This window comes from Callorhinus ursinus, unplaced genomic scaffold (assembly GCF_003265705.2).
Source record: "Callorhinus ursinus isolate GAN/ISIS: 27379988/994484 unplaced genomic scaffold, GSC_fseal_2.0 scaffold43, whole genome shotgun sequence".
Lineage (NCBI taxonomy): Eukaryota > Metazoa > Chordata > Mammalia > Carnivora > Otariidae > Callorhinus > Callorhinus ursinus.
The window spans coordinates 12174744-12186087 of record NW_027397105.1 but is presented as its reverse complement, the minus strand read 5'-3'; the positions used below and the strand labels follow the sequence as shown (position 1 = coordinate 12186087).

The 11344-nt window shown below is 62.1% G+C and overlaps 1 protein-coding gene across 11 annotated transcripts in view; it reads right to left on the bottom strand.

Annotated features, from left to right (window-relative positions):
- Nucleotides 1-292: 292 nt before the first annotated feature.
- Nucleotides 293-11344, bottom strand: part of PEMT (phosphatidylethanolamine N-methyltransferase) — an 85832-nt gene continuing 74780 nt past the window's right edge. For 8 of the 11 annotated variants that reach the window (XM_025864006.2, XM_025864002.2, XM_025864005.2 and 5 more), the window contains 5 exons: nt 6336-6481; nt 3551-3662; nt 1292-1388; nt 850-924; nt 293-590 (listed from right to left, as the gene is read on the bottom strand). In XM_025864006.2, the coding sequence (XP_025719791.1) occupies nt 354-590; nt 850-924; nt 1292-1388; nt 3551-3662; nt 6336-6481 (667 nt within the window). In that variant the 3' untranslated portion in view covers nt 293-353. The remainder of the gene's footprint in view (nt 591-849; nt 925-1291; nt 1389-3550; nt 3663-6335; nt 6482-11344) is intronic. The other 3 variants (XM_073881813.1, XM_025864011.2, XM_073881812.1) reach the window with 2 other exon arrangements.

The window sequence follows — 11344 nt, the reverse complement described above, 5'->3', positions numbered from 1 at the left end:
TGGTATGATGATACCCCTACCCTGAGCCTGGGCTGGCTCCCCAAAGGAAAGGGACAGAAGAGGGGGTACCGGGGCAGGGGTGAGGCTGGCAGCACAGGAAGCCCGAACATCCAGGCAAGTCCCTTCCCTGCCACGTGTGGATGGTGGTGCCCAGCTCAGGGCTGACAGGCTTCAGTGAGAAGGAGGGCCACACCAGCCTGGCCTGGAGCCCTCAGGGGAATGCCCTACTCCCCGCAGCCACAAACTCCCTCCCCTTGCCCCCGCCGGCCAGACAGAGAGCCAGAGAGGATGCTGGCGTCAGGGTGCCTTTATTGGTGAGTTAGGATGTACTGGGGGCTGCAGGGCAGGGGGGCTCAGTGGCCAGATGACAGCATGTCCAGGGCCCCCAAGGCAGAGGTTTCCAAGGCACTGGAGTGGCCCTCGCCGGGCACCAACACCGAGCGGCGGCTGGGGCCCGTCTCCCCGCTGTAGGGCTTGGCACTCGGGGCAGGCCGGAGGTGGCAGACGCTCCGCGACATGGCCAAAGGCCCGGTCAGCTCCTCTTGTGGGACGGGGAGGCTTGCTGCTGGTAGATCTGTGTGGTGAAGGGCCTGCGGACAGGGAGAGAGGCTCCAGTCAGCAGGTCTCGGGGGTGATGCCACCACCCCAGGCCTGCTCCGCCGCCGAAGCATGGACGGAGGGGGTGTTCGCAGTGGGGGCAGGAGGCCCGGGCTCCCTCAGCACCAGCTGCCTGGCCCCCCAGGGCCCAGTGGGCCGGCTCGAAGCTTCCCGTGGGCCGCTCGGGTGGTGACGGGCAGCCCGGCCCAGCTCGGCGGGCACGCTCCTCGGGTGTGACGGGTGTCTACTCACTCCTCGTACAGGATGGCGACCATGTAGACGAGGGCCACAACCGCGGTCAGCAGCAGGCCGGTGGGGCTGGCGTGCCTGTGGGGAAGATGCTCTCAGGTCCCGAGCCCAGCCTTCTCTCTCAGACCAGGGCCCCCGCCGTCCGGGTCTTGACCTGCTGGCTGCTCGCTGACCACCTCTCCGGGCTGGCTCAGTCCTCAAAGGGGGGCCCACACTCCCTTTCCCATGTGCCCGGCCCCCCAGCTCAGGACACAGCGGGGATGAATCAGGAAGGAAAGAATGGCCTCTCAGAATCGCCCGAGTGGCCAAGCGGATCTTTTTCTGCACAAGGAGGATGTTCCAGGGGACCTGCCCTCCACCTACAGTGTCCTCAGGCTGTTTTCTAGAAATGGGTCCAGTGCCCCCAGAGGCATGTGGAGTGTCCAGTGGGCCCTTCGTGGGCTACCTGCTGGAAGAGCCTGGGGGCACCTGCTGTCCAGCTGGTCCCACGTTTTTTAGTCCCCTCGGATCCCCGAGGCTCCACAGGGGCTGGGCTGCAGCATCTAGATGGCCGGGAGGAGAGACGGGGGACACACAGCATCCAGGAGCCTCAGGCTGGGGGCCCCAGGACATGTGTGCACCGTGAGGGGACCCTCTGCCCTGTCCACGCTCCTTCGCCCAGGACCTCACACTGTCCCTTCGTTTGGGCACCCCAGCAGGGAGAGCGAAGGCCCCTCCCCCATTCTGTGGACTCTGTTCGAATCATCCTCTGGGGGCAGCGTGGGCTGTCTGCCCCTCGCCACGGCCAGGCGGAGACGCCAACACCCAGCAGAGACCCTTCTGGGGCTGAAGTAAAATCTGCCCTCCTGGAGCTTTACTCACTGACCCTGGTTTGGTTTTCTAGAGTGAGCAGAGAGTCCCCACTCACGAGTCAGGCACCCCAGGAGCTGGGGAGGAGGCAGGCAGCAGGCTGGACCACCACATCTGCCGGCAGCCAGCTCAGGAGGATGGGGCCAGGGCTCTGTAGCCACAGTGTCGCTAAGACTGACCGCTGGGACGCCCCCACACCGGGCCCTGGCCCGGGAGGCAAGCTGGCACCCCCTCTCCATTCCATGCACATGAAACCTCCGCCCCTTCCAAGTGCTATCCCACTCTTGCCCTTGACATGCTAACAACCCGGTGTGGAAAGGATCATCTCCTGCGGATGGGGAGACCCACATGCCTGGCCCTGAGCCCGAGGTGGCGTCAGGGCTGGTCCTAGGGAACTGGCTGCGCACCCTGGGGGACGGGGCGTCCCACTGGGGCTGGGGAGCTGGGAAGGTGAGACCTGGATGGAGCAGGAGGCCCCGGTGCCTCATGCCCCCAGGAATCCTGCTGCCCAGGCCCGCCAGGGCTCCGGCACACCCGGTTCCTCCGGGAAGCCCCATCCGCGGGGCCCCTGGTGGAAGACAGCGTCTTGCAGCCCAGGTAACGGCCCATCTCTAATAAGCTCTCAGCGCCGGGCCGCGTCCTGAGCCACAGAGGAGCCCAGGCCTCCCTAGGGTCTCATGTTCCTGCAAGCCATGGCCTGACAGCTCCGAGGCGGAGGTCACATCTCACTCTGAGCACAGAGGAGGCACCTGTGTATGGGGGATGGGGAGCCAAGGGTCAGGGAGGGCTTCCTGGAGGAGGGGACACTCCAGTTGGGTTTGGGAAGACCAAATGGGGGTGGGAATGAGAGAGAACAATGGGTGTGCTGGCAGGGGTGGGGAAAGGAGTTCAGCAGGAAGAATCCAGAAGCTGCAGGGTGGGCCCTGGGAGATGCTCTGTGGAGTGGGTCAATCTAGGGGCATGGAACCTTCAGCCCCTGGGATCCCACTGCCCAAGTCCAGGCGAGGGGACTGTCTGGTCTGCAAGTGGGACTGGGGCAGGGGGAGAGGTCCCGGCCAGATCCACAGATCCCCCTCTAGCTCCTTGCACTCAAAGCCCAGTGGTCCGATCTGGGCTGCCTCAAAAGGTGGGGGTTTCCAGGAAACAGGTCGTTCCTGACATTCCACCATTAGAGATTCATTCCTTTATGTCCTATAACCTTCCTGGAGTCTGGGAGCACCTGTAACACCCTAGGCACGTGGTTTCAAGTATTCAATAAAAGCAGAACACTTCCTACAGAAAAACTTCCGATGGAAGGAGCCCTAACATGCAAAATGGACAAACAGGAAGTGCTCTGGAGGGGCGCATGGCTTGAACCCCAGAGCCCACAGCGTTCCTGAGGCCGGCTCCTCGCCCGAGGTCTCTGGACAGTGTGAGCCCTAGAGGCGCTGGGGGCCTACCAGCCCTCGCGTTCTAGTATATGACTGGCAGCTTACGGTCTGTAGGCCAAGAATGGTTTTTACATTTTTAAGTGGTTTAAAAAAAAAAAAAAAAAAAAAGAATCGAGTATGACATGACACATGCAAAGTATATGAAATTCAAATTTCTGCGTCCATGAATGATGCGGTGCCAGCTCTGGCCACAGCCTCCCCTTTACCCACTGTCTCCAGGCTGCTCGGGAGCTGCAGACCTCCGCCTGCAGCCTGTGAGCCTCGCCTCTCCGGCCCTTCAAGAGGAAGTTCGCTAACACCCTGTTCTAGGATGTGCCTTGTCTCCCCAGAGAACAAAGTCCCCAGGAACGCCTCGGCCCCGCAGAGGACAGAAGGCTGCCCTCGCCTCCCCAGGCGGCAGCCCAAGGGACAGGCCCAATACTCACATGACGGCCCAGCCCAGGTAATTGGCCGTGCTGCCCCAGTACATGGGGTTGTCCAGGACGTTGAATGGGAATGTGGTCACCCTTGCCTCCTTGAGGATCCCGAAGTAATCGCCTGTGGACGAGGAGAGGGAGGACCGGAGGCTCACAGCCTGGCCAAACGGTTCCTAAGGGAGGCCCCCCGGTGGGTGGGGGCCGGGGGAGAACCACGAGATCTGCCGTCCAGGAGGCTCCAGGCCGGCCACGGAGCTGGTTTTACCACGTCAAGGGACACGCCAGGCGCTGGGCCCACTCAAGCCATAGGCATGCAGACGCCTCAGAGGGCCTTCCCACCCACCATCTGCTCCTCTCCTCTGCCTTTGCACATGCTGTTCCCTCTGCTCAGGACGTTTGTCCCTGCTCTCCCTCCAGCCAGCAGCTTTCCTCCTTTGGCGTTTCTCCCTTAGCTCACGTCACCTCCTGAAAGAGACCCTTCCACTATTGGAAGCAGGCCTGTTGGCGCGCCTGCGTGGCTCAGTCGTTCAGGGCCTGCCTTCGGCTCAGGTCATGATCCCAGGGTCCTGGGATCGAGCCCCACATCGGGCTCCCTGCTCCGCGGGAAGCCTGCTTCTCCCTCTCCCACTCCCCCTGCTTGTGTTCCCTCTCCCGCTGTGTCTCTCTCTGTCAAATAAATAAAATCTTAAAAAAAAAAAAGAAAAGAAAGAAAGCAGGCCTGTCTGCTCCCCACTATTTCTGCCCCCAGATCCTTCCTTCTCACCCAACATGTGGCCTGGGTGAGCACCTCCCCCTGCCAACCCCTGGGGGGAAACGAGGGGGCCTGTTCTGCTCCTCCACCCTGGACCGCCCACCACCCAAGAGGTCAGCCCTGGGATTACAGCCCCGGCCCCGCGACCAGCCCCGAGCAGCTGGCCACAGTGGAGAGTGTGACTTTGAGACGGCCGACCTCAGACAGGCCCGTCAGCCAGCCCTCTGAAATGTGGCACGGGCCCCCAGGCGGCCCGCATGGCCACGGGCTCCACGCTGCTCACTGAAGGGCACCGGTGCATCCTCCCAGCCTCCTCTCCCCAGAAATGCCTCAGAGCTTCATCCGAGGCAGAAGTAGGGCAGCCGTGGGCGGGAGGAGTCCGTTGTCTGGGGACAAAGGGTGCGGGGGGTACAGGAGCCGCCGGGGGTGCTGCGGAAGGCTTTCTTCCCAGGAGGCAGGAAAGGGGCTGCGGGCCTGGAGGCGGATGGCACAGAAACCCACTTTGGGGCTGACTCACAGGAGGGGCGCGGCCGCCGTGCCCTACATCCAGAGCCCCGCGGCCTTTGTCAGCCACTTCTCCTGCGGGGTGCTAGGCTGTGGTGCCTGGGGTTTTTCTGGTTTCTTCCCACCAGCGGCCCACCCTGACTGGCTCCCCGCCATGGCCCTGACCTCCCACAGCGGCCCCTTCCCAGTTCTCTGCCCACATCTATGCCGCGCCTGAGGGCTGCTGGGCTACTCACCCTGGTCTTCAGAGGACCCGAGGAGGACAGGCCAGTGCCCCTCCTCCCTCTGTGTCCCTGGGCCCCCCGGCTCTGCGCAACAGACACCTGATCCGCCCTCACGCCCGCCCCTCCCTCACGACCCCACTAGTGCAACCTCCTCATTGCTGGGACATCTTTCCAAGCCCTCCTATGGCCCGCACCTCCCCAGGAGTGAGGCCTCAGGCCCCTGCATGTTCTTCAGGGACATGTGTGATGTGGCCCCCACCTGACCTCCAGCCCTGGCCGGACCGGCCCCGAGCACACCGGCCCACCTGCCCACCATCCTGCTCTGGAGCTTGCTCTTTGCTCCCGGGCCCACCCCAGTGCCCTGCTCCCACCTGGCAGACCCAGGAGCTCCCAACGTCTCTTCCCACCTTCCCGCCCGCTGCCCTTGGGCATCCTAAAGCTCCGGCCTGAGCACGAGGCATAAGCCGCCTGGGGGCCCCGCTGCTGCAGGTGGGTGACGGGCGCAGCTCAGGCCCCCCTGCACGCGCTGCTCCCACGTGTGTCCTCTGCCTGGGAACACAGCGCCTTCTGAGCTCCCGGCTCCCCTCTGCAGCCTGCAGTACCCCAGGCCCCAAGCGACTGTGGACAGAGAGGCCCCCAGGCAGACGGGGAGGGCCCCAGAGACTGCCCTGGGCGCTGGAGGAAACTGAGGCCAGGTCTGCGAAGCTGGCTGGCTGGGGGCTGAGAGCGGGAGCCCCTGATCCAGCCCATCAGAGACGTGGGCACCTCCCACATAACCTGCCTGCTGGGCTCCTTCTGTGGGCTGCCTCTTCCGTTCTGTCCCTGTCCCCAAGACTGCCTTGCTCTTGTAGCCTCCCCCAGCTGCGCTCCTTCTTGGGCTTCCAAGTTGCTAGAAGTTGCTGATGTCATGAGGACCTGCGCCCAAAAGCCCCTGAGCCATAGGCAGTGGGGAACGCAGAGCAGGGACAGCATCGTCCCCCCACGCCCCCACCCGATCCAGCCCCGCACCAGCCCCGCACCAGCCCTGGCTTGTGGCCCAAGGGCAGCAAACGGCAATCCCACCTGGCCTGGCAGCCAACCAGCTGGATGAGACACAGTTAGGACCTCCCAGGCTTCCCAGGCTAACCACGGACAGGCAGAGGCCTGGAGGACGAAAGTGCCCAGAGCCTCAGACTTAGGGGCAGAGCAACGAGCCGGCCGGGTCCCCCAGTGCTCCCCACGAAGATGTCGCAGATGGCACGGCAGGCAGGCAGCGCCTGCTCCCGCCTGGACCCAGAGTGCGTCTGCTCATGGCCCCCAGCCCTTGAGGTCTTACCTAGGAAGGTCCCGGTGAAGCCCAGTGCAAAGAAGCTGGAGAGCACAAACGTGCTGCCCACTCCCAGGAGCGCGAGGCCCATGCGGTAGGCCGTGGGGTTATCCAGGCTCTCCATCTTGGGCTGGCTCAGCATGGCCTGTGTGAAGCTGGGGGGGGGGGGGGGGGGGAGGTCAGACGATCATTGCCATGGACAGGGGCTGCCCTACCCTCCCCCTTCCCACCCTCTGTCCCCCAGGGGACCCCAGAACAGCCCGTCCAGGGGTCTCAAACTCAGTGTCTGCTGGGGCCAGGCAGGTGATGCCAACGAGCAAAGTCGGCTGCCGTTGGGGTGCAGGGGACCTGGAGGGCACGGCCCTGCCCAAGGGGGGCTGCCCTGCAGTGCCAGCCCCCCCCACTGCCACCAGGGAAGTGACCGCGAGAGGGGCCTGGGCCCTGCTAACGTTTTTGGTTTTCGAGAAGCCAGACATCAGGACTTGTATTTAAAATCCCCTAATGATTACAAATAGGCAAGAAGGACAACCACGTTAGACTCCGCGTGGCCGTGAGCCAGATCCAGCCCAGGGGCCACCAGTTTGCAAACTCTGATTCCTGTCCAGTTAGCAACCGAGACTTCACAGGAAAATGTGGCTCCAAAAGGAACAGATGCGTGCCCCTGGCTGCGCCCGTGTGCCCCTGCACTTGGCATATGCTGCACGTGCTGGTGGCATTCCAGGCCCCTGGCGGATGCAGTGCCCCCCGGAAGCCTGGGGCATGCTCGCCCCTTCCACGGCCTCCATAGTCCCTGCGCTGGGCTGGCCACATCCTAGGTGGCCCCACAGAGGCTCCCTATGTCTTCCCCAACCTCCCAAATGGCCCCAGCAAGCTCCTTTTGGGGCCTAGCCATCAAAGGCCTTGTCAACCAGCAAGTGACAAAAGCAGGGTGAGCATGCTCGTGGGTTTGGAGGTTCAGGTTCTCCGGGTGGCTACTGAAGACGGGAAGGCATGCTGCTGGCGGGGCAAAGTGGCTGGGCTCGTGGTAATGCACAGGAGCACGTTCGGGCTCTGCCTCGCTAGTGGAGAGCTGGTACTGCTGGGAGGGACACGCTCAAAGGAAAGGATGTGTGTGGGAGCAAGTGCATGTGTGTACCACTAACCTACACTTCCCATTTCCCCACGATTGTAACACTCAGAAGAGACATGGAGCTCTGCTGTCTCATACAGGACAAGTGCTTGCACTCACTCTGTACCAGGTACGTCTTAGCAGGGCAGCTCACTGTCTACCTACCCACCCACTCAGCCATCTGTCTGTCTAGCCTCTATCCATCCACCTACCCATCCATGAGTCTACCCTCCATCCGTCCATCCATCCATCCATCCACCCATGTATCCATCCATCAGCTATCCTTTACCTATCCATCCATCCATCACAAAGTACCTCTATTTGCAAGGCTCTTTCAAGCAGAACAAATTCACCATCCTCACTCATTCATTCCACTGGCAAATTCAAATTGTTGTAAAGCTATCCTAATGTTAAGCTAAAAACCACCTCCCCAGAATGTTCTTCTCCAACTACTTTTAGCTCTAGGAGAACAGAGGCTGCTTCTCCTTCCCTCAGGTATCTCCCCGGTATCTGGCACACACCAGTCAGGATGGGTTATAGTACATATTCATCAACTGCAGGAAAAGCAGCCCCCCCCCCCATCCACTGCCTTACCCTCGGCCTGTGGGCAGAGGCCAGCATGGTGACCTGTCCAGGAGCGGCACATATGTCAAGGTACACCCAGCCACCGGTCATGCTGCCCACACCCCCAGCTCTCCGCCCACCACTGACCTCCTTCAGCTTTCCTGCGGCCCGGGCTCAGGGCCACCCTGCAGATCCAGGCTGAGCTGCTGGGATGGGCTCAGGGTCATGCACACCCTGCCGTTGTACCTGCCCACACGCACACCCATGCCCCACCCCTCTATACCCTCACCTGACTTTCTGGTTAACCACCGGCCCTCACGCATGGGGCAGCCCTGTGACCCAGGCACACCTTCAACCGTGCTGACCCAGCAGCTCAGGCCCCAGAGCAGGCAGCTTCAGCACTCGGCCGGGGCACCCTCCCCACCTCTACTGTCTGTAGTAGGGTGCAGGCCCTGGCAAGGCCGGCTGCCCCACCCAGAGCGGGGCTCACCTGCGGGCCCCTGGCTCCTTGGCAACCGCGGCACGAGGGACCACCCAGCAGAGAAAGAATGCGTATGGGGGGGTGGCCGGAGGTGATGCTCAGGCCTCTGTGCTCTTGTGCACTGGGGTACCCGCCCGCTGCCTGGCTCTTGGGCTCTACCTCCCTCAACATAGCCCTGGCACCTGCTCCTCCCTGCCTGGGCTGACCCCTGGCCCCCAAATCTAGGGAAATGAGGCACGGTGGGCAGCCTCTGGCCAGCACAGCATACCCATCTGCCTCGAGTGCTCTGGGGGGCCCCTCATGGCGGCCCACTGAAAGGGCTCCTGGCAGAAGAGCAGCATCAATGTTCAGACAGACATGGGTGCCCGGAGCCTTGGTTTCTGCCTCTGTGTGACAGTGACAGTAACCCCACGTGGCCCTGTGCAGAGCCGTGGCCAATGGCTGTGCCCACTCCGGTAAGCACGAAACACGTCCGGCTCTGCCTGTGGGGCTTGCGCACAGCAGGAAGGACAGAGGTGTGCAGGCAGGGTGACACCACGGGCCACACGATGACCACACGGGACAGGGGGCCCAGAAGGCCACGGCCAGGCTTAAGCTGCGATCTGATGAAGACATTCCCCAGGAGAAGGGGCTGCACAGGGAGAGCATTCCAGAAAGAGGAACAGCCCCGGCAGAGGCTGGGGACAGAGCCCAGCACAGGAGCCCGGGGCGCAAGTAGCCTGCAGCAGAGCCCTCGCCCTGGGGTCGTTTGGCCCCCAAACGTGTGTGTGTGTGTGCGTGTGTGCACACGCGCGTGCACGCTGAGTGGGAAGTCACTGCTGCAGGGGCGCAGAGCGGGAGAGCGTCCAGCGCCCAGGGCTGGGGCGCCGAGCCCAGCCACAGCCCCGATGGGACCAGATCCAGGGTCCCAGAGAAGCCGGCCTGAGTGGCACGCTCCTCTGCCAGGATTCTCTTGCATCATCCAAGAAGCACGCAAGTCGCCTGACCCTGAGTGCACACGGCATGGCGGCAGATGAAAATGGGAAAGGTCTCGCTCTGACCTCTGGCGTGCCGGAAGTAGCTTCCCTGGGGAACAGCCTTGCAGTGAAAGCCATCTGGCTGGAAGCAGATGGAGCTTCCTAAGAAAAGGCAGATCTAGGGCCAGTGATGGCGAGGAGAAAGCCCTGAAGTGTGGGGGACGGCCCCAGACTCGACCCGGGCCTCCATCCACCTGTGGCTCCTTTTCTATTCCTTCGCCAATGGGAGGAGAGGAAGGGAGGGGCCGAGGAGAAGCACTTTCCCACTGGCCACAAAGCCCGATGGGGCTGCTGTCTGGGGTCAGCAGAGAAGGCAGGCCATGCCCTTCCCGGGGGTTCTGTTCCAACGCCCTGTGCACCGTCTGGCCCCACAGGCGTCAGGGTTCCTGGAATGGCAGGGCCCGGCCCCAATCAGGTGATCTGTGGTGTTCTAGCTCCTCCATTAAGCCAGGAAGGCACAGTCCATTCCCCACGGAAAATTAATGGAGGGATGAGTGGCTCTATGAGACACGCTCTCTGTAATAGAATGAAGTAATAGGAGGCAATTTCCTTTGGAAATATTCCGCACTGGGGGTGGGCGTGGAGAGACTCATCCATTTGTCTCAAGTTCTATTTTTAAAACTGGGATTGAGCTTTCGGTCACCAGTGTGACTTGAGGCTGTCTGCGCTCTGCTCCCCTGAAATCCGGGAACCCAGGGTGAAGGGAAGGGGAGGATGTTACAGCCACACGCCAGGCACCCGGCTCAGCCACGCGTGGCGCCCACAGCCCCACGACAGGCCTGTTCCCGTGTCTGTCTGCAACGGACCGGCACTGACAAACCTCAGTCCTTCAAGGGCGTCCTTACCAGGTTGTCCAGGCGAACCTGAGCAGCAACCCACTTGATTCTACCTCTCAGGCTTAGGTTAGCTCATGCCTCATGGTTCAACCCAACGAGGCAAAACTATGGGGCCTCCAGTGGGCTGACTTATTTTTTCCTAATCCACATTAAAATAGACCTATATGTCCTAAAACGGAAAACAAAAATATTCACCTATGTAACCCCCTACAAAATCGTCACCTAATGAAAATTTAGGGTTAGGATGCTGTACACTGAATGAACGCATCACCTTTTCGAAGTGTTTCCAAAACCCATCACAGCCCAAGAGAGGGTCCGTCCCTTCCCCAAGGCAAAGCCCCGATGCCCGCAGGACCTGCAGAGTTAAGGCTGACCCCACCCGTGCTTCCTGCTCCCTCCGCCTGGAACTCCCTCCCACCATGGGGCAGGCAGCCCTCCGTGGGGCTCCAGAGCCCAGGTCCGCAGAATCCCTCCCCCTGGGTGCGGGCTGCCCTGCAAACACAGGTGAGGGCATTTCCAGATGTAATTACAGCTCATTGAAAAGGAGATTTACGGTGGCCAGGTGGGGATGGACTGGAGGAACCTTTCAAAGAGGGTCTGGAGGTCAGAGAGAAGTCAGAGAGCCTTTCTCCTGCTGGCCTGGAAGCCGAGCCCCACGCTGAGCCACATGCCTCGGAGCGCTGCAGACACTAGGAGCGAAGGGCCTACAGCAAACCAGGATCAGAGGCCTCCCACATTCCTCGAGCCTGGGGGAGCCCACCCCCACCCTGTTTTCGGGCCGGGCTCTCACCGCCCCTTCCGACAGCCCTCCTCGGCAGTGATCCGCCTGGTTTGCTGGCCCCTTGGTGCGGCCACTGGGCCATCAAGGCCTGTCCTGACCTCATCCTGTGACAGTCCCCGCGGGGCCCTGGATACAGCAATGACTGGCACACAGATGCCACCGGGACAGAGAGCCACATGTGCGGATGCCCCAGCCATGTGGCGGGTCAACGCACGGAGGGCGCCTGCGCCCA